Raw genomic sequence first — 22,672 nt, forward strand, 5'->3', positions numbered from 1 at the left:
CTGATGCCAGGCTTTGGCTCGCCCATCAGCCCTATGAGATCTTCTGCCTGGTGCTCAGGCTCACCTACCCAACCCTTGCTCTTGGCTGCTGTACCCCTGCCCTGACCCCTGGGAGTGGCCTGTTCTCATCATCTCCTGGGAAGCCCAGGGAAGCAGGACACTGGGTCTCATGCAGTATCACCAGGGCCCGGCCAGCGAGTCAGAACTTTCCCTCTGGAATCCAATGTGTCTGCCCACTTTGAGAATTTTGTCCCTTATTACCTGCTTCTCAAACATCCTGTTTCTTTTGGTGGGTAATGGGGTGAGCTCTCTTTTTCCTCTTTCTAGAATTTTCTTCCATCTGGGGAAGCTCCTCCCAAGACAGCATTGCTGCCCCCTCCTCTCTGGGGTTATAGTGGCAGTGAGGGGAGGAATCTGAAAGCTCTATCCATAAGGGGGTATAAATTAAGAAGTTAAAACCATGTGTCTGTTATAGGATACCCATGTTCATAGCAGAATTATCCACAAAGGCTTGAAGGTGGAAACAAGCCAGAAGTCTGTCAACGGGTGAATGATTCTAAAATGTGGTCCATGGACACAATGAAATATTATGATTCAGCATTAAATTCTTACACATGATACAGCATGTGTGCATGCTTGCTAAGTCACTTTAGTCGTGTCTGACTCTTTGCGACCCCATGGACTGTAGGCCACCAGGCTCCTCTGTCCGTGGGATTCTCCAGGCAAGAATACTGGAGTGGGTTGCCAGGCCCTCTTTCAGGGGATCTTTCTGACCTAGGTATCGAGTCTCTTATGTCTCCATTGGCAGGTGGGTTCTTTGCCACTAGAACCACCTGGGAAACCCAAATAGATGAACTTAAGGACATTAGTTGAGTTGAGTTCAGTCACTCAGTTGTGTCTGACTCTTTTTGACCCCATGGACTGCAGCATGCCAGGCCTCCCTGTCTATTACCAATTCCTAGAACTTGCTCAAATGCGTGTCCATCAAGTCGGTGATGCCAACCATCTCATCCTCTGTTGTCCCCTTCTCCTCCTGCCTTCAATCTTTCCCAGCATCAGGGTCTTTTCAAATGAGGAAGCTCTTCACATCAGGTGGCCAAAGTATTGGAGTTTCAGCTTCAGCATCAGTCCTTCCAATGAATATTCAGGACTGATTTCCTTTAGGATTGACTGGTTTGATCTCCTTGCTGTCCAAGGGACTCTCAAGAGTCTTCTCCAACACCACAGCTCAAAAGCATCAATTCTTTGGCCCTCAACTTTCTTTATAGTCCAGCTCTCACATCCATACATGACTACTGGAAAAGCCATAGCTTTGACTAGACCGAGATTTGTGGGCAGTAAGGACACTATGCTAAGTGAATTAAGGCAGCCACAAATACTGTTCGATTCCACTTCTGTGAGGTCCCTAGAGTAGTCACATTCTTAGAGACAGAAACTAACATGGTGGTTGCCAGGGCCCAGGAGCTGTTGTTTAATGGATATGAAAAAGATTTGAAAATGGCTCACACAACAGTGTGAATAGACTTAACACTGCAGAATTGTACACTTGAAAATTGGCTGCTGCTGCTGCTGCTAAGTCACTTCAGTCGTGTCTGACTCTGTGTGATCCCATAGACAGCAGCCCACCAGGCTCCCCCGTCCCTGGGATTCTCCAGGCAAGAACACTGGAGTGGGTTGCCATTTCCTTCTCCAATGCATGAAAGTGAAAAGTGAAAGTGAAGACACTCAGTCGTGTCCGACTCTTAGCGACCCCATGGACTACAGCCTACTGGGCTCCTCCGTCCACGGGATTTTCCAGGCAAGAGTACTGGAGTGGGTTGCCATTGCCTTCTCTGTGAAAATTGGCTAGGATGGTAAATTTTACTTTATGTATATTTTTACCATAATTGAAAATTAAAAGCAAAGGAAAAAAGGCACCTGTAACAAGGCAGATGTTTTGTCCATGGAGGGTAGCTAATATACTCATCTATTCCTTAGGTGATTTTTTTTTTTAAGATCACCCCTGGATTCTTTGCAGAGAACAGGCCCCCAAAGAAGAGGAAATAGTTTCATGAAAGAAAAGTGTAGCCAGGAACAGTCCCAGCTAGAACCACCCCCAGACAAAGGCTATGTGGCAGACAGGATTTCAGACAAAGGGGCAAGTATTTTTAGGGAAAGAGGGTTAGGAGGCTGAGAGTCGTGGACAAGAGAGGTGATATCTCGGTGAGCCGGGGAGATAGACCATCGCAGGTAGTCTGGGCTGCAGGCAGTGATCTTAGCTCATGGTCTGTAAAGCCTTTCTTAGAACTGCTGGGGGTGGAATTTTGGGGGGGATACAGATTATTTTTTGGATTTTAGAAAAGCAATACAGTGCCTATTCTGTGCGTCTGAGACCATTCTCGGTGGAGTCCGGCTCAGTACCCTGTAAACAAAGCCATTAATATGCCTGTGGCAAAATGTATAAATATTCACACTAAGTGGCATAATAAAGACTATAAATAGCCTCATGTCAGTTCAGACTAGGTTTTGCTGCCAAGAAGTTTCAAAAAAACAAAAAATATCTGGTTTCCAGAGCTTTTTGGATTTGGGATTTGAAAATGGCAGAATAGGGATTGGAAACCTGTGTGAATTCTGTACCATCCACAGACTGTAAAACAAAGACACACCATGTTGGAAGGGACCAGAATGGTGAGTTCCAGCAAACCCAACATTCTGATTTTACAAATATGAAATGAAAGTTTCTTGCCCAGGGTCACACTGCTGGTCATGGGCAGAGCTGGGTTGAGACTCAAGTAAGTCTCTGACACCCAACCAGCGTGCCCAGCAGGGGGCTAGCCATGGCCTTCAGACTCAGATTGCCTTTGGAGTGGGGTCTGCAATTCATGGAGCCAAACCTCCTCCTCCTTTCTAGTTCCTTTAAGAGGGGCCCTCTTGCCTCAGGGAACAGCCTCCCTTATCGCTAGTTCACCTTGTTACACCTCCTGACAGGCCAGTCAAGTTTCCTCTGGGCAAGGCACCTACAGAAGGACTTGTCCTACGGGTTCATAGACAACTCACAGAGCCTTGCATGCAGATGGTGCTCAGTAAAGACCTGCGAAATCATTGAGGTTATTTGGGTATGCATCAGGGGTAGACCCATCCAGAGAAAGAGCTATAATTAAAAAATCATGTGTAAGACAGCCACCAAAGATATTTGCTCTTGTAGAATTGGAGCTAAGGGCAAGGAAGGTAAATATTACCTTCATTTTTTACTTTTTTTTTAAAAAAGATTTGTTTTTGACCGTGGACCCTTTTTAAAGTCCTTATTGAATCTGTTACAACATTGCTTCTGTTACAATATTGCTTCTGTTGTTTGTTTTGTTTTTTGGGGCCCCAAAGCATGTGGGTTCTTAGCTCTCCAACCAGGGATTGAACCCACACCCCCTGCATTGGAAGGTGAAGTCTTAACCACTGGACCACCAGAAAAGTTCCTCACTATTATTTTTGAATGATGAGCATTAATGGTCATTGAAAATGATCTTTCCATCCCTGATGCCCAAGTCATGGGACTGATCCTGCCCTAAGACTGGGCAGGATGAAGATGCTTTCATGCCTATAGTAGTACATAGCACATAGTAAAGTGAAAATGTGAGAGTGCTAGTCACTCAGTCGTATCCAACTCTTTTGCAATCCCATAGACTATAGCCCCCCAGGCTCCTCTGTCCATGGAATTCTCCAGACAAGAATACTAGAGTGGGTAGCCATTCCTGTCTCCAGGGGATCTTCCTGACCCAGGGATGGAACCCAGGTCTCCTACATTGCAAGGTGGATACCTTACCATCTGAGCCATGAGGGAAGGCCCAGTTCACCACAAATGCTTGTTGAATGAGTGAGTGAAGGAATGAACACCAGAGGGTGAATTTAGTTAGGACTCTTTGCTAACAAAGCACAATTTCAACTTAAACTAATAAACAAAAGTGGAAAATATTGCCTGATGTAGTTAAAAAGTTGAGGGGCTCCTGCCTTTAGGTATGGCTAGATGCAGGTCTGCAAATGATTACTGGGGAATCTCTCTCCTTACCTCAGATCTGACTTTCCTATATGTCATCCTCTGTCAAGGGAAGGTTCTTGGGAGCAGGTGATGGCAGGGATGGTTACAGCAGTTCTGGTGTGACATTCTACCAGCTGAGTAACCCTTGCAGAGAGAGGAATCCTCTTTACCAGCAATTCAAAAAGAAGTCCTGGACTTGGCTCCGGCTAGGGAATGCACTCATCTATAAACCAGTCCCTGTGGCCAAAGTGATCACTAGTTTCATTGGCTGCTGTGTTTTGAGGATTTAGGGATGGATCCTGAATTTATCCATAAATCTGCTTAGTTTAGGAACTATTTATGTTCTCCATAGCTTTCAGGCATTGCATAGCTTTTTCATAGAATGTTAGAGCTTTGGATTTGAGTTTTTAAATGAAGGTAGAGGTAATTCCCTGGTGGTCCAGGGATTAAGACTCTGTGTTTCCACTGCAGGGGGCACAGGTTCACTCCCTGGTTAGGGAACTAAGATCCTGCAAGACACATGGCCAAAATAAATGAATAAATAAATAAATAAACATAGAAAGAGAAAATGGAGGCATTGAGTAAAAGAAGCAAACAAGATAAGTATGAAGAGGGGAGGTTTTATTCCATGCTAGCTTCTCTAGTTGTTGTTTTGTTTAGTTGCTAAGTCATGTCTGACTCTTGTGCGACCCTATGGACTGTAGCCCACCAGGCTCCTCTGTTGATGGGATTTCCTAGGCAGAATACTGTAGAGGGTTGCCATTTCCTTCTCCAGGGAAAATTCCTGATCCAGGGATTAAACTCGAGTCTCCTTCTTGGCACGCAGGTTCCTTACCACTGAGCCATCAGGGAAGCCTGTTCCTGCCATGTGTCCTCCCCAAATACTTTGAGATTTAAAATGAAGTCACTGGAAAGAACACCCTGTAACACAAGAGTCTTTAATGGGATGGGGTTTTGTTAAGGCATTTGCAGTGGTTTTGTCACATGACCGTCTAGCTCTTAATCAGACCCTACTGCAGCCTCCACTCCCGACCTCCACCCCACCCTTCCCCACCACCCAGAAATACCACTGACTAGAAGAGGATGCTCTTCTGGGGACCAGAGCTGGCCGCACTCTGCTGGGTGCGTGGTCTTGGCTGGCTGCATGCATTCTGGGGCCTCTGTGTTCTCATGAGTGAGATGAGGGGTTTAGGCTGGACAAGAGAGGGACCAGGGGGGCAGCCCCAGGGGACTAGGCCATGGCTCCGTGTTTGGGGCAGGTGTTGGTGTTCCCGGTTCATTCCTGAGTCAACAGAGTAATTCTGCCCTGATCTATTTTATATGGAAAGGATTCCAGGAAGAATTTCCTTTGAAGTAAAGATCCCTTCTTTTTTTTAAGTTTGAAAAAGGGGGGATAGACCATTATTGAGATCTGCTTGCTCTGGAATTCTCTGACTTCAAAGCTGTCAGTGAAAGTCACTCAGTCGTATCTGACTCTTTGTGATCCCATGGACTGTAGCCGCCAGACTCCTCTGTCCATGGAATTCTCCAGGCAAGAATGCCAGAGAGGGTAGCCATCACCTGTCTCTAGGGGATTGTCCCGACCCAGGGATCAAACCCGGGTCTCCTACATTGCATGTGATTCTTTACCATTTGAGCCACTGGGGAAGCCCTTCAAAGCTGTCAGGATCACAGTTAAATCTTCCTGTTGATGGCTAATGAGGATATGACGTCTGGTGGTCGGAGCAGGGTGTAGATACTGCCTTCATGTCATCGCTCTTAGGCCATCTATCGATACAGATATTCGGAGACCTTGGCAAAGCCTCTTAGCTGGAACCCCATCCTCCTGGAAAACCTGCTTATAATTTTAAAAGAAAGAAGCCAATGACAAGGCAGCAGTGGTTCTCAAACTTTGCAGCATCTGAAATCACCTGGGGAGTTTTTTAAAAATTCCACCAGTCAGGATACTCTTCATGCTAATTAAATCAAACACTGAAGGAGGGACCCAAGCATCAGTAATGTGTCAATTTCCCAATCCGATCTAATGTGCTGTCAAGTTTAAGAATAAATGCTATTGGTATAGCCAATATGGGAGACAGTATGATGGTTCTTCAAAATATTAGACATAAAATTACCTTGGGATCCAAAAATCCCACTTCTGGGGACATACCCAAAAGAACTAAAGCAGGGTCTTGAGGAGATGCTTGTATACCCCTATTCATAGCAGCGTTATTCACAATAGCCAAAAGGCAGAAACATCCCAAGTGCCCATCAATGGCACATGAAATAAAACTTGAAAAGAGCCCCCCCAAAAAAAGAATTTCCGTTTTGCAAGATAAGAGACTTAGCCACACAACAACATAAACGTACTTAACCCTACTGAACTGTACCCTTAAAAATAGTTGAGATCGTAAACTTTATGCTTTGTGTATTTTGCCACAATTAAACATAAAATAACATGAAAAGAATAAGTGGCATCATGTCATGCCTTGCTGCTCAGTGTGATGTGTGGGCCCCTGTATCAACATCTTCCCGGAACCAGTTAGAGATAGAGCATCTCATATCCACCCCAGACCTGCTGCATCCAAACCTGCAATTCTCAACAAGACCCCCCATGTGGTTGGTGTGTACCTTAGTTGGTGTGACTATTAGTCCAGGCTTTAGAATATGGAGCTGACAAGGTCATTCATCTACCTGGGTCCCACTTCCTCCCTCTCTACTTCCTGGAGAACCCAGCATTCTCCAAGGGGCCTCATGCTCGGGAGGCTGACCTCATCCCCCTCTTGCGGTCCTCCTCCCTTGGTCAGTGACTGGTTCTGGGCTGACATGTGGTCTGGTTCTGGCCAACAACAGGAAGGGAAGTTCCACTGCAGAGGTGCTACGGACATCCAAGCAGACATGGCCCCTCCTTTCTTTGGATTCTCTCATGTCAGGATGGAGCCCAAGCAAGTTTTGTGGGCATCCTGGGATCTTCGGGGCAAGCTAGCCTAGTTCTTGAGAAACAAAGCCTGGGTGCACCTCACCGTGGGTTTCTTGGTTATGAGAAATGCACTTATTGTTTAAGACCGTTCGAGTCAGGGTTCTCTGCTCCTTGTAGCTCAGGGTTCCTCAGCCTCGATGCTGTGGACGTTTGGGGCTGGATGATCCTTTGTTGTGGACAGGCTACTGCAAGCGTTACAGCATATGTGGCAGCAACCTTGACCTCTACCGTCAGACTCCAGTGGCGTTTCCCTCCTCAGCTGTGACAGTGTGTCTCCAGACACACTGCCAACTGTTGGGCGAGGAGACAATTCACCCCCAGTTGAGAACCCCAGTAGCAGACAAAGGCTCCCTAACAAATGCAAGGACGTTTTCTCAGTGAGCCTGGGGAGGGTAAAAATCGCCACCTATGCGCCAGTGTCTTGAGGATCAAAGTGGAATCAGGTGTGCGAGAAAAGCAAACAGGCAGGTGCTGCTCCTCACTGGCTCTTTGATGCCAAGGAGCTCTGATAACAATGTTGCACTTTCCGTGTATTCTTTAAATAGGCAGAGATGTTTAACTTAACAGATGGCCAGTGCAGACAGCGAGTGGAATTTTCCCTGGGCAAAGTGGCTGACCCTGCCTGCACTCTCCGGCTCCTCCTCCCGCTCAGAAATCCTGTGTCTCTCTGCCCTCAAATGAGAAGGACAGTGACCCTCGTGGAGCAGAGCAACAGGTTCTGGTGGGCCCGCTTCACCCTGTATGGAGACCTGACCCCTGGAGATCTGATGGGGTACTCAGGATGCTGGCTACCTCTGCATCCTCACTGAGACCCCAGGAGGCTCACATTCAGGGGAAGGTGGCCCACTGGAAAATGCAGAGGGATGAAAATGCAGTTTTGCTGGGAGAGGGGCTTTCTACCTGTGACCTAGCACATCCTGCTGGGTTGGGAAAGGTGATGAGACCAACTAAAGTTAGAACATGAGACACAAGTCAGGTGACTCAGCAAGAGAAAGAATATGGGGCCCAGAAGAACATTGCCACCCATTCCCAAGTCTCTCCTGAGCAATCTTGTCTGAAGGAGGTCACGCTTGATAAATGGGGCACTTACCTTCCTGTGAAGATGCCCCCTGGGATGCAGTGGGGTGAGGAGGAAACATGGGGTGCCTCCCCACCTCAGAGATGTGGTCAGATGCCATGAGTCTGAGGAGCAGGATAGCAGGCAAGGCACAGAGCAAGGATACAGACCTGTCAAGACCTCCACCTCAACCACCAGCCATGACTTTGGATAGAAGAAACCCAGTTAATGAAGGGGGCTGAGGTGCCAAAGGAAGTGGCCAACTCGTGGCCTCAGATGGCCTGTCCCTCGGGCCAAACTCTGAGCTCGCGCCCACAGAAGCAGAGTGCTATAGCAGTGGCTCTCCTTGGGAGGCATCGACCCCAAGTCCACTAGGACGTTAACCAGGCAGTGGACACGGGAGGTCCACCAACATCCAAATCTGGGGGCTGCTATCTTGTCCGATGGAGGACCTGCCTTCACTGTCAGGGCAAGCAACCTCCAGTAGGTGCTATTGACCAGTGGCAATGGAGTGTGTTTCCTGTCTTCTCCTTCTCCAAACGGAGACTTCTCCCCAAGAAATCTTTGGTGCAGATAGCATGGTTTTCCCCAACATTGCTGACTAGGTTGATGACCGTGAACTTCAGAACTTAGTTCATAGGTTACCATCCTGTGAGTAGATACTTCCAGACATGATGGGGAGTCTGATACATCTCCCAGAAAATATGAACTCGAATCTGAATCCAGTAACTGAGTGAATCAGGGGGTTTCACCCTTTGGGGGAGGGAGTAAGTCTATTTAATACCCAAGTGTGGTTATTTCTGATGCTTATGTAAGGGAAAGTGAGGGTACCAACATTAGTTTGTCAAAGGGGTGGATCATATGGGACATTATGGTTACAGACTGCCCCTCTATCCATAATAATCCTGATTTTGTGCAGGGAGCTATACTTGAACTCACAGCTCATCCAGCTTAGGGAAAGCTGACTCCACCCCCAGATATAGGATGGGGAGTACAGCTGGATGAAGCTCGTTCAGAACTCCTAAAAAACACGTCCCCTCTCTTTTGAAACTTCTTCTTTTGGAGCAGAGATGTTGGTGGGGAAGGTGAGAATCTGAGTTCCAGTGCAGCCATTTCACCACCACAAGGGGAACCAACCCCAACTGAAACCAAGTTGGAAAGCTGAGAGAAATGGATCCACAATCCTGATTGTACCAGATCCAATCTCACTCTTGGGCTTCTGACTTATATAATGTCTCTTTTAATATTTGAGCCAGTTAGAGTTTTCTGTTCCTTGCAACCAAACAACCAGCTATTATAGAGTGTGGTAAAGGCTAAAATAAAAATATGAAAAAAATGTTGGAGAACATAGATTAATTAGCTCAGAGAAGCAAGCTGTTTCTTCAAGCATTTAGGGTGGGAAGGTTGGAAAGGAACCCAGCAGAGTTCTTAGCATCAGGGGTCCCTGACCTCCAAGATCTAACGCCTGATGATCTGAGGTGGAGCTGATGTAATAATAATAGAAATAAAGTACACAATGAATGTAATGCCCTTGAATCATCCTGAAAACACCCCCCTTCCTCCCCCAGTCCATGGAAAAATTGTCTTCCATGAGACTGGTCCCTGGTGCCAAACAGATTGGGGACTCCTGCTTAGCATCCAGCCCACCCTTTTCATGGGGAGTTACTAGGCTCATCTGAGGCCATTGATACCCCTCTCTTAGTCCATGCAGGTAGTGATCGGTATGGAAAGGCTTGTGAGCAGGGCATTGCCCCGGCATCTAAAAATTTCCAGTAAACGCTGGATGATGGGAGGACCCCCACCATCACTGGCCCCAGCCCCCTGCCCTCGGAAGTCTGAGGGCGTTCCCCAGCCTCCTAACGCCCCTGCCCCCACTTCTCTTACAGGACATGGACCACGTGTCTCGCAGGCTGAGAGCTTTCCTCTCTGAACCCATCGGAGAAAAGGATGTTGCCTGGGTGGACGGGATCAGCCATGAGCTGGCGATCAACTTGGTCACCAAAGGTTTCAACAAGGTAATCCCTCTTTTCCTGTTTCTCTACCTTCTCCTCCCGACCCATCTCCCCCAGTCCTGCCAGATGGCAGTGGCTGCCACGTGTCCCTGCCAGTGGCCATCAGAGAGCAGAGCTGCCACTTGGCTGGGTGCCACAGGCTTCAGCGTCACTGACCTGCGTGCTTGGGCAGCTGCCAGGGTCCACAGAAGATGCATAAACTGGATCACTGTGGCTCAGAGCAGCTGGGCTGTACAAGGTTCCTGTGGTGTTCACACATCCAGGGGTGGACAGAGGCAAGCCGGCCAGAGAGTCTGGGGCTGAGATGTCAGGATGGGTGACCTGGGTGACCTCCCTGCCCCCCATGAAGAAATTTGGATGGGGAGGGTCCCTCTCCTATTAGGCCTCGGCAGGTGGAGTAATAGCAGCCTGGCGTCTATACCCGAGTAAGAGGAAGTGAGTTGTTGCAAGATGTCACTAGCCATCCAGGTACGGCCTCGAGGATGGCCAATGGAATCAGAAAGGTCTATGTATGAAGAACTGTTTCTATAATGCTGTTACAAGGCTGTGTGAGCCTTAGGAAGGACTGGAAGCTCTTCCCAGAGAAAGTAGGCAGGCGGGAACCCATAGGCTTTCAGTTGACAGAGGCCCCGCTAGCAGGGCCGCGGCTGGTCATTCCCTTTAGCTCTGAAAGTCGGTCCACGGCTGGGGCAGGAAGGGGCTGCAGAGACACCCAGGGCCCCTGGTGCCACTGCATGTGTGATTTAACAGTCTGGTTTGCACCGGCCCAGTGCATGGCTGTGTCCAGGGACAGCTGGATGGCTGGTTCTGTAGTTTTCTGATTGACACACGGCCCTGAGCCATTCGTTAAACACTCTGAACATCACCCCAGTCTGCCACAGTTTAATGTCCGGTAGGTGGGATTGTCAGGAAGGTGGAGAGAGGTGAAGCTTCTTTCCTTCCAGATAAAGGTGGGAAGGGCATCTGGGAGCAGGAATAAAAGCTGGCAAGTCTGACTAGGGGAGACATTTGAAAATAAAAGTTATTTTTTAGAAGAAATTATTATCCCTTTGACTTTTCTATTGTGGTGTATCACATCCACACTGACGTGATGGTTCAGCTCAGAGAGTCTTCACAATGACACACATTAAAAGCTCCACCACCCTCATCCAGTGATCAGGCTCCTCCACAATTCCAGACAGTTCCTCCATGTGTCTTCCAGGTCAACGCCACCTCCCCACACCCACAAATAATTGCTATTCCGGCTTCTACCACCATTGGTTTAATGTCTCTGTAATTGTGAGGTTTTGTTCTTGTTCAACCATACTCTGTTCAAAAAATATTTAAATTTACATGTAGTAAATTTCACCCTTTTTAGTACCCAGTTCTGCAATTTTTGACAAATGCTTGCAGTTGTGTAGCCATGACCACAATCAAGATCTGGAGCAATCCCATCGCATTAAAATATTTCCCCTCACCCTTCGCATTTCTTACCTTCAGCTCCTGGCAACTACAGATTTGTTTTCTGTCCCTATCGTTTTGTCTTTTCCAACTTGTTTCAATTGAAATAGATAAGATGACAGGCATATTAAAGACAAAGGAATGAATGAATAATGGGAAGTTTCCAGGTATCTGAGAACTTGATACACAGAGTTATGGCTACAGGGAAGATGGAACTGGCTAGGTCTCTGGAGACCTGCTCCTCTGTGTCCCCGACCTCCTGGCTGGCTGTGACCAGCTCTCCACGTATACTCATTGCAAGGACCACTGATTCCAGGTACTGACACCAGGCATTTCACCTTCTGCCTTAGCTTTGAGCCCCTCATCCAGCCATGAATGAGGGGTTGCGATCTTCACTTTACAAAGGAGGAGACAGAGGCCCTGGAGACTGAGTGCCTTGATCAAGGTCCTGAGTGAGGACAGAACAGCATGGGTTGTTTCATCACAAACCACTCATGAAGATTACTGCGAGGAAGTTAACCCAGCAGGGAGGGGGCTTATGCTGAGATTTGGTGGTGAGACCCTGTATCACCTCCTTGAGCCTGGCTGAGCCTCTAAGAGAATCCAGGAGGCAATCCCAATGTAGCATCTACAAGATGAGCAGGAGCTTCAGGGGGGAGGCCAGACCTATGGGTGGGGCCACATGTCTGTAGAGAGGAGGGGGCTGTGGGCAGCCAGCTCAGATGCAGCAGCAGAAAGTCAGACTCCTGCAGTGCTTTCCACAGGTTATCATTTTAGAGCAGTTTTAGGTTCACAGCAAAATAGAGCAGAAAGTTCAAATACCCCTGCGCCCATCCAGCCTCCCCCATCATCAGCATCCCCTTCAGAGTGGCAGCATTGTTACAGGAAAACCTACATGGACATGAATTCTCCCAGGTACACAGTTCACATCAGGGCTCACTCTGTGTCGTGCATTCTATGGGTTTGGACACATATGTGATGACCTGTATCCACCATGAAAAGAAAGAGTTGCTCAGTCGTGTCCGACTCTTTGTGAACCTAGGGACTGTAGTCTGCCAGGCTCCTCCGTCCATGAAATTATCCAGACAGGAATACTGAAGAGTGTTGCCAGTCCTTTCTCCAGGGGATTTTCCTGACCCAGGAGTCAAACCCAGGTCACCTGCATTGCCGGTGGATTCTTTATCATCTGAGCCATCGGGGAAGGCTAGTATCCACCGTGGTGATGTCCTACAGAGTCATTCTTCTGCCCCACAATCCTCTGAGCTCCTGGGTTTCTGTGTCCTGCCCACAGGAGGCCTGGGCATGGCAGCCCCTTCCCCAAGCGGGGGATCCCCAGGGTTCCTTGGCTGTGAGCAGAGACCCTCTCAGTTTCCACCTATGCTCATGGCAGCTTCCTTGGCCATGTCCCGTGTGAGAGTTGGGCCATAAAGGAGGCTGAGCACTGAAAAATTTATGCTTTCAAACTGTGGTGCTGGAGAAAACTCTTAAGTCCCTTGGACTGCAAGGAGATCAAACCAGTGAATCCTAAAGGAGATCAACCCTGAATATTCGCTGGAAAGACTGATGCTGAAGCAGAAGCTCCAATACTTTGGCCACCTGATGAGAAGAGCTGACTTATTGGAAAAGACCCTGATGATGGAAAGATTGAAGGCAGGGGGAGAAGAGGGAGACAGAAGAGGAGATGGTTAGATAACATCACTGACTCAATGGACGTGAATTTGAGCTAATTCTGGGAGATGGTGAAGGACAGGGGAGCCTGGCGTGCTGCAGTCCATGCGGCCACAGAGTCAGACATGACAGTGACTGAACAGCAACAGCGTAAATGTAACATTTAGTGAGAGAAAAATTTGTTGATCACACACAATGCCTGGTGCTGTGAAGTGCATTCACCAGAGCACTGACCAGCTGGGAGCTGGCAGGGGAGTCAGGCAGACAGTGAGGGGCTGAGACTGCGTGTCTGTATATGAGAAGTCTGGGTGTTCTTGTGGAGACTGAAATATTGAATGAACATTGACCAGGACCAGCTGCTAATTTGCCAGGCCCAGTACAGGGTGAGGATGGGAGGCCCCTGGTGCAAGTTCATTAGGAATTTCAAGGTGGCGCCAGCACAACAGGAAACCAAGTGGGGCCTCAGAGTACAGGGCCTGTGTGCCCACGTGGGTCCCTACAGAGACCCCAGACTCAAATATCACTGCTGTTGAGCAAGGAATGGGCACGCAAGCTAGAGCCTGGTCCAGACCTGCTCACAGTTGGGATGTGGCATTGAGGGGACATCTTCCCTGGAGCCACCATCCCGCCACATGGGCAAAGGCTGGCGTGGGAGAGATGGTGGGAAAGTACATCAGGGTGCCCGTGTCCCTTTCCCCACGGTCAGGTTCCTGTGCTCCCAAGGAGGCAGAGGGCGGCTCCCTGGGTAGGAATTCACCCTCTGGAGCCCAGAGAGAAACCAAAAGGGCTTGGTTTCTATTAGGGCCAAGATGAGGGCCCACGACTCCAGCTTCCCTTGGGAGCAGAGAGAAGCAGGCTGACTTCCCCAGCTCCAGAGGCCCTCCTGCCTGCAGGCTTTCTGGAAAGCTTGCCTCTGGTCCTGAGAGCCACACACTCCCTGGCATCCTAGCTGCCGAACACGGAGGGACCTGGAGACTCTGATGACCAGAGCAGCGATGGATGCCAGCAGATGGCAGAGGCACCAGGCCAGGCAGCAGACAGTCGGGTTGTGCTGAAATGGGGCTGAGGACAGGAGTCCTAACCTCCTGGGTTCTCAGTGAGTCCATTTGGAGAATGGATGGGATGCAGGAAACCATGTCAGGGGTCTGGAGCCTGTTGATGAAGTTCAAAAGGGCCTCTTACTATTATCATCGAGTTCTCTTTTCCGGGACAAAGCTCAGTATTTCCCAACCTTGCACTGCCCACATTTACTGAAGCAACAGGCTCAATATTCAGTACACGTTCATTTTTTTTAAAAAGTTGAATTAAAAAACAAACTCAGTAAAATCACCCTTGAAAAGATGAGGATACTGATAAAATAAAATGAGATGATTCTAAGCAATTACACTACTTTTTACAAAAGATGATTAAAGTACCAGATAAAATGACCATGAAATCCTGGCCTTTGTTTCTTTTCAAAAACTGGATCTAGGCTAAAAAAAAACAAAAAAAAAACAAAAACCAAACACCAGTGCTCGGGTATATTTTACAACTGGAATTCAGCTTTTATTTAATGTCTTTAAAAAAATTCATCCCTTTAATAGTTCAGATGAAGTTTGCTTGGTTTTATGTAAATACCCAGATGCCAGCAGGTTTTCCTGGAGAGGGCCCAGGACTTAAGGCCTGGACACTGGTTCCCATTCACTCCAGGCTGGAAAGCTGGGCACTGGATGTGGCCTTAAATCTCCGGCCTTCCCTGTTCAGTGGCTCGGCCAGGCTGTGGATCTCAGTTGCCTCTTTCTCCAAGTGGTCCTTTTCCCTCAGTAGGAACAATGATGAAACAGCGTGAGAGGAATGAGAAGATGTGGGACCAGGACTCAGAAAAACAGAGAACACCCTAGCACTTTGACTAGTGTGTTTTTCATCCATCTACAGAGACTCTTCAGGGGGGAAGAGGGGCAAGGCTCAGCATGCTCCATACCTTGTATGTTCCTCCCATTGACGAAAAGGAGTTTGCATTTCTCCATTGGTCTCACTGGGGCTTCCCAGGTGGCTCTAGCGGTAAAGAACCCACCTGCCAACGCAGGAAACATAAGAGACGTGAGTCGATCCCTGGATCAGTAAGATCCTCTGGAGGAGGAAATGGCAACCTATCCAGTATTCTTGCCTGGAGAGTCCCTTGGACAGAGGAGCCTGGAGGGCTACAGTCCAGAGGGTCGCACAGAGTCGGACATGACTGAATATGCATGCAGGCACCTCTCACCCAGGCCCAGGCTCTGGTCAGGATAGAGTCCCCATGGCCTAGGTCAGGATTTCAGGGACGGCCACTGCCCCTTGGATCTGACCCGTGTCCACTACTTGGTTTCCTCGGGTGTCCTCGCACTGGGGGAGGGAGAGCATAGCTGAGTACTTTCCTATGTCCTCCCCACAGGCTTACGTCCTGTTGGGACAGTTCCTCCTGATGCACAAGAGGGAAGCCGAGTTTCAGAAGTGGCTCATCTGTTGCTGCGGAGCCACCGAGTTTGAGGCCCGGGAGTGTTCCAACTGCCTGAAGGAATGGTGCGCCTGCTTCCTGTAGACCCAGCCTGGCCATGAGCCGCCTCCTGTTAAACAATGCCTCTGCATCGACCCTGGACTCCAAGTCGTTATTTCTCTTTCCCCCTTTATTGACACAGGTTTGTTATAAAAAGCAGCTCAAGAAAATAAAAGAGGACAAACACAAGCACAGTGACCTCCAGATTCCACCCAGAAACATTCACCTTATGCCGATATCATGCCAGCTGTCTCTTAGCATACGTTTATCTCCAGGAATGGATAATTTTATTTTAAAATGGGAATTCAATTTTAACTCAGTGTAGTAGTTATCAACTGCTGCAGATCAAAGGAACCCAAAATGTAGCCGCTTAACAGGAACAATCATTTTATCTCACTCAGGTTCTGAGGGTCGGGAACTGAGAGTTGCTTGGCTGGGTGGGTCTATCTCAGGGCCCCCTATGAGATTATAGACTGTAGGCCAGGGAGCAGGTTAACCTGGGCCGGAGAACCCACATGGCTTCTCATGTAGCTGGAGGCCTGAGACCTCGGCTGCTCTCCAAGGGGGGACTCTCTCAGGCTTCGATGACCTGGCTTCTAGGGTCACCCAGAGCAGGTGACCCAGGAAGGAATAAGAGGGCAGGAGGCCACCGTCTTTCATGACCTCAACTCTCACACAACCTCACTTCTGACTTGATTTGTTTTTAGAACCAAGTCCCTACGTCCTCAAGGGGGAATTAAACTTTTCTTGAAATAGTAAATAGTTCAGTTCAGTCACTCATTCATGTCTGACTCTCTGTGACCCCATGAACCGCAGCACGCCAGGCCTCCTGGTCCATCACCAACTCCCGGAGCATATCCAAACCCGTGTCCATTGAGTTGGTGATGCCATCCAACCATCTCATCCTCTGTCATCCCCTTATCCTCCTGCCCTCAATCTTTCCCAGCATCAGGGTCTTTTCCAATGAGTCAGCTCTTCACATCAAGTGGCCAAAGTGTTAGAGTTTCAGCTTCAACATCAGTCCATCCAATGAACACCCAGGACTGATCTCCTTTAGGATGAACTGTTTGGATCTCCTTGCAGTCCAAGGGACTCTCAAGAGTCTTCTCAAACACCACAGTTCAAAAGCATCGATTCTTTGGCGCTCAGCTTTCTTCACAGTCCAACTCTCACATCCATACATGACTACTGGAAAAACCATAGCTTTGACTAGATGGACCTTTGTTGGCAAAGTAATGTCTCTGCTTTTTAATATGCTATCTAGGTTGGTCATAACTTTCCTTCCAAGGAGTAAGCGTCTTTTAATTTCATGGCTGCAATCACCATCTGCAGTGATTTTGGAGCCCCCCCAAAAAATAAAGTCAGCCACTGTTTCCACTGTTTCCACATCTATTTGCCATGAAGTGATGGGACCGGATGTCTAGTATGCAAACATTTTTAAGAGCATCACAGACAGGTTTTCGAGATACAATTTACATACGGTTTAACTCGTCCTTCTCAGGTGTGTAGTCCTATGAACGTTGACAAATGTGCTGTCCTGGACCACCACATCTTCATCCACCCCCAGAGAGTTCCCTCTAATCACCCCTCACCCCTCCCCAGCCCTTGGCAACCAAGGATCTGTTTTCTGTCCTCAGAGTTTTGACCTTTCCAGAAAACCGTATAAATGGAATCGCACAATACGTAGCTTTCTGAGATGCCTTCATTTGGCATAATTCAGTGGGGGTGGATCCATGATACAGGTTTCTTCAACTTAAGAAACTTTGGCAGCTGCTGTTGGTGTCCAGCTATATCCTGTGGACATTCACTGTCCTGGTAGAGTCCCGAACTTCCCTTAAAAGCACCCAAATGTTCTTGGCCTGAGGGGGTCTCTGGCTGCAGGAGTGGGTCAGCCCACGCACAAGGGAGAGAAGAGATGCTGGGAAGGTAACACCAGGGGAGCCCTTGGTCCTGATGGAAGTTGACGGTCGAATGCCCCAGGTCCTCTCCCCGTGGGTGGGGCAGCACTGAGGTGGTCCCCCCAGTTCCCCAGTGGGGCTGAGCCAGTTTCCCCACAAAGAGCAGCCCCCTCTCTTTAACACCTAGCCCCACTTCCTCCCCCGCGCCCATATCCTGCTTTTCCAATCCCCTGCCAGGGTTTCCTGAAACTCCCCCTCCACCCTCACACACACACACACACACACACACACACACACACACAGAAATACTCAAATTTATTTGAGTCTGCTTCCAGAAGAACCCAAACTAAGACAACCGTGTTAAGACTTAATTTTAACAGAAGAAAAAAGGTGGAACAGAGCTGAAAAAAATGCTGAACTTCACTGAATTTCTTCTTTATCACTAGATATAGTCATTTCTAAGTTCATTTCTTCTGAGTTTAAAGAATAATGTGAGGCAAACAGTAAGAGAGAGGTTAGCATCCTAAGGTTTATTTTAAACACTGTTTGTCAATATTAGACAGTATAAATTCCCACTGGGTTGGGGGGAAAAGGAAAAAGGAAATCAACACTCTCACTTCTTCCCTCTCATTTTTAAATTGGTTTTATTCTTGCTTTAAAAAAAATTTTTTTAATTGTGGTATAGTTACTTTACAATACAATGTGTTAGTTTCTATTGTACATCAAAGTAAATCAGCTTTATGTTTACAAATATCCTCCCTTTGTTGAATTTCCTTTCTATCAGGTCACCACAGAGCACTGAGCAGACTTCCCTGTGTTACACAGTAGGCTCTCGTTCTATTTTATACATTGTTGTATATTTGTGTCAATCCTAGTCTCCCAACTCATTGCACCTCCCTTTCTCTCCTTGGTGTCTGGGATTGTTCTCTATGTCTACATCTATTTCTGCTTGGCAAATAGGTTCATCTGTACCATTTTCTAGGTTTCACATTTATGTGTTAAGATATTTGTTTTTCTCTTTCTGACTTCACTCTCTACGACAGTCTCCAGGTCCTTTTAATTTCTCAAGGTTTAGAATGCATATACGTTCTTCCCATAAGCATAACCCTTATAGTTATTTAGTCTTAGTTTTATATTTAAGAGCTTATCATCAATCTTTGTTAGTATCATCATTTAAAAAATCATAGCCTTGTCATTCTCAAATTCTTTATTTTGATATATTTCTTTGTTGGTTGAAGTGGACAGAATTAATCCACCTTAACTGGAAAGGGTCACAGTATGCTGTGGGCTTTGCAGGTGTTGCTAGTGGTAAAGAACTCATTTGTGAATGCAAGAGACATAAGAGACAAGGGTTCGATCCCTGGGTTGGGAAGATCCCCTGGAGGAGGGCAGGGCAACCCACTCCAGTATTCTTGCCTGGAGAATTCCATGGACAGAGGAGCCTGGAGGGCCACAGTCCATAGCATCACAAAGAGTCGGACAGGACTAGTGTCAGGAGAGCTCTGAACACGGTAGCCGCTCTGAGACTCAGGTACATAGGAACTCCTGCTCCTGTGAGGACCATGGCCATGGAATGGAGATCTGGTGAATCACTCCCTGTATTTCAAAGTCTCTGCCCAAAGTAGTACATTCCATGGATGCTCACATTTCGTTGGTCAAAGCAAGTCACATCATCCCTAACTCCAAGGGGCAGGAATTCTTCTGCATTCAGAAGAAGCAGAACTATTTGGTGACAGTAACAACCAAGACCACCCTCATTCAATGAAACTCATTATTGTTTCTCTGGATGCCTCCCGAGTGTTATGTTTCCTAAATTCATAACATGGTTGGGATCTTTCTGTTGGGGTCTGGGTAACTCCTTCTAACTCTGCTTCTCTAGTTCACCTCAAGGAGAGGTTGAGGAGGATTCCAAGAAAGCCAACGGGTTGGTCCAAACACTTAAACGGCTACATCTCCTGGGAGCCCAGGTTCTGACCGCCCAGAGTCTGTCCCTGTTGCCACCTGCACAGCCAACCCTGAGATCAAGCTTCTGCTGAAATAGTCAGTGTTTAGAAGTCACCTCCCTGCCCGGGATGGGAGCTGGTCGGCTCCAGGGAAGGAAGAGGGAAATAGTTAACCCCTCACTCCCTCCCACTCTCCTCTGACACTGATGAAATTCATCCCTTTCACCAGGTTGGTGTCCAGGATCCTGTAGGAAGGTTGGGAGCTGAGAAGCCTAGAGGAGATGAGCCCCAGGCCGGAGGAGCCTCTGCAGAAGGACCTAGCCCAGTAGACTTGAGTAGATGTTCCCTGTGTGATATCATTCGTGGGACATCTGGATGAACCCTGTCCCCCCAGATCTTCCCCATAAACACCAGGGATGCTCCGCATCAACCATTCGATTCCTTCCATTCAGTTTTGTCTTCCTTGTAGGTAAAATTACTGGCTTCAGTTCTTCACTTCTCCTGGTACTTCTCTACCCCCATTATGTGATCTTGCAGCCTCCCTGTTAGAGGAAGAGTAACTCCCAGCCCCCTTGGGAGTTATTCTCCCCAAATTTGTAACTCTCCCCCCAAAACTACCATCCAGTGTTTTGTTGTATTTCTTTCCACTCTTTCTTCACTTGAATAGGTGTCCATTTGTTAATAACAGGTTTATTGAAATATATTTCACACGTCATAAAATTCACTCTTTCAAAGTGTACAATTCAGTGGCCTTTGGTGTATTCCCAGAGTTGTGCAGCCACCACTGGTATTCAATTTCAGAATATATTCATCACCCCCAAAAGGATCTCCCATTAGCAGTCCCATTAGCCATCACCCCTCCCTGCCCCCCAGCCAGCCCTAGGTAACCACTAATCTACTTTCTGTCTCTATAGATTTGCCTATTCTGGACATTTCATAAAAATAGTATCATACACTCTGCAGGCTTTTGTGACTGACTTCTTTCAGTGAACATAAGCTATTCAAGGCTCATCATGGTACAGTAAGTGAGTGTGTACATTTAAACAATAAATGGAGATCTCATCAAACATCAGGAAACATCTTGCTTCCTTCATTTATACATTAAAAAATTTTTCCTCTCATTATTAATCTTTGAAAAACAGTCTTTAGCAGTTATATAACAATTCATCAGATCTATATGCAATAATGTATTGAATTGTTCCTAGTTTTGGACTTCTAGGGTTTCTATGAGCAGGTAATCATGTTTTATTGAATGGGTGAATGATTTATTGGATTAATGAATAAACGCATGAATGGATGGATGAATGAATGGAGGCTTAAACATGAATCTTTGCAGCATTTCCTATTTCTCCTTTAGGAAGATGCAGAGAAAAGAATCTACAGTGGAAAAATGGACGTTTTTAAAATTTTTCATTCTTACTGCAACTGCTTTTCTAGAAAGTTTGACCCAATCTGCTGAATGAGGCTTTGAGTTGGTCTGACCACATCTCACTCCATGAGTAAAACTGAATTCCTTATCGTGGCCCAGGAAGCCCTGCAGTCTGGTCTGTCCCCTGCCTAATCCCTTCTGTGTCTGCCCCCCACCCCCGCCCCAGCCAGCCTGGCCTCCCTGTTGGTCACACCCACTTGCTGGGAGTGGGGCTGGTGGCCTCTGCACATCTGTCCCCTGTGCCCAGAGCCCTTCCCCAGCCCCTCAAGGCTCACTGGTACCCTTCAAGGCTCTGCTTAAGAGACACTTCTGTGCAAGTTCCTCCTGTTTAAAACGTCACCCCCAGCAGCCCTGTCTCCTCCCCCAGCTTAATTTTCTTTTTCTCCATAGCACTTACCACCATCTAAGATACTGCATAATGTGCTTATCTTGTTTATTGTTTCAGCCCCCTAAAATGAACAATTTGGGCCTGGCTCAGTGTCTGGCATGGGGAGGGGTTCAATAAATAAGTGTGGAATTGAGTTGGCGGCCAGCATGGAGGGCCCTCCCTATTAAATCAGGGGCCTCCTCCTCTAGAGGCTCTGTCTTCCATCAAGTCCTAGTCAATGTTCTTTCTTGACTCAGCTCTGGAGCCAACTGGCCTGGCCGCTGCCTTGAGGACTGTGGATTCTGCCCCGTAGTGAAACCTGGAGGAGGCAGCCCCTGACAGATACGCCCTGGTGACTAGAGAGCACTAAGGCGTGTTACTGGAAGGAGCCCAAACCTTCCCGGGGCCCACACAGAACAGAGCGCACCAGTGACCACACAGCCCCCTGGCCTTGGAGCCACTTGTCAGGGCCTGGTGTCCTCACCAGCCTCCAGAGAGCAGCTCCAGCCCAGACACAGATGGGAGCCCCCAGTCTCTGCAGAGCAGGAGGCTTCCTGGTACACACAGCATGTTAAGGGGGGGAGAGGAAGCACCCGCAGTAAGCTGGGACTCCCCCTCAGCCAGATTGGCAAAGCAGCAGGGAATTCCTCAAGGGCCTCCCATTGTGGGCCACTTCCGGCCAGGCTCCCAGGGGCTTCCAGGGCAGCCAGCGGATCAAAATCCCCAAATCCACATGGCGATGTTTTTAAAGGACCCATGAGTCAGTGGATGCCTGACGCTCCATCATTTATGGTCTCAGGGTTGGTCCTGAGCCAAGGAAGCACATTCAGAAATGGCCCTAACCCCACAAGTTGCCCCCAGGTCACCCCCGCCAGCCGGGTGGCCCACCAGGTGGGCCAAAGGGCTTCCCTCCTGATCTGCCCCATAAATCCACTGCCCACCCAGACCCCCCGGCCCAGCTCCAGGACCCAGCCACTGTGGAGGGGGCCACTTGGTCCTTGCTGGAAACATTTCTGGAATTCGGCCTTCAGAATGACTAACCCTCAAGATATACTCTTAAATATTTCCAGTGGATCAAATCTGCATCTTCTGAAGGTCCATTTGAATTTTGGGGAAAAGAAAGTTATTTAGAGCAAAGTCTAGTGAATAGGATGAGTGGTTGAGTTGTGGAACACGATTGTTTAGTATTCCCCATTGAAGTGTGTAATATATACACAGAAAGACACACAAATTATAAATAGGCAGCTTGGTGAGTTTTAGGGAATGGAATACAGCCCAGGTGGAGAACAGGTTTCTACCGGCAGCCAGGAGGCCCTTCAAGCCCCTTCAGACAGATCCACCTTCCACAGGCTATCCTGACATCTAGCAGTAAAGACAG

General features: G+C 48.0%; 1 protein-coding gene across 4 annotated transcripts in view; it reads left to right on the forward strand.

Annotated features, from left to right (window-relative positions):
• The window catches only part of BANF2 (BANF family member 2), a 40,716-nt gene extending 24,964 nt beyond the window's left edge, over positions 1 to 15,752 (forward strand). For all 4 annotated transcript variants that reach the window (XM_043479960.1, XM_043479962.1, XM_043479961.1 and 1 more), the window contains 2 exons: positions 9,912 to 10,040; positions 15,556 to 15,752. In XM_043479960.1, coding sequence (XP_043335895.1) covers positions 9,915 to 10,040; positions 15,556 to 15,702 — 273 coding nt within the window. In that variant the 5' untranslated portion in view covers positions 9,912 to 9,914 and the 3' untranslated portion in view covers positions 15,703 to 15,752. The remainder of the gene's footprint in view (positions 1 to 9,911; positions 10,041 to 15,555) is intronic.
• Positions 15,753 to 22,672: the final 6,920 nt, after the last annotated feature.

Source organism: Cervus canadensis, chromosome 10 (assembly GCF_019320065.1).
Source record: "Cervus canadensis isolate Bull #8, Minnesota chromosome 10, ASM1932006v1, whole genome shotgun sequence".
In the NCBI taxonomy this organism is placed as follows: Eukaryota; Metazoa; Chordata; class Mammalia; order Artiodactyla; family Cervidae; genus Cervus; species Cervus canadensis.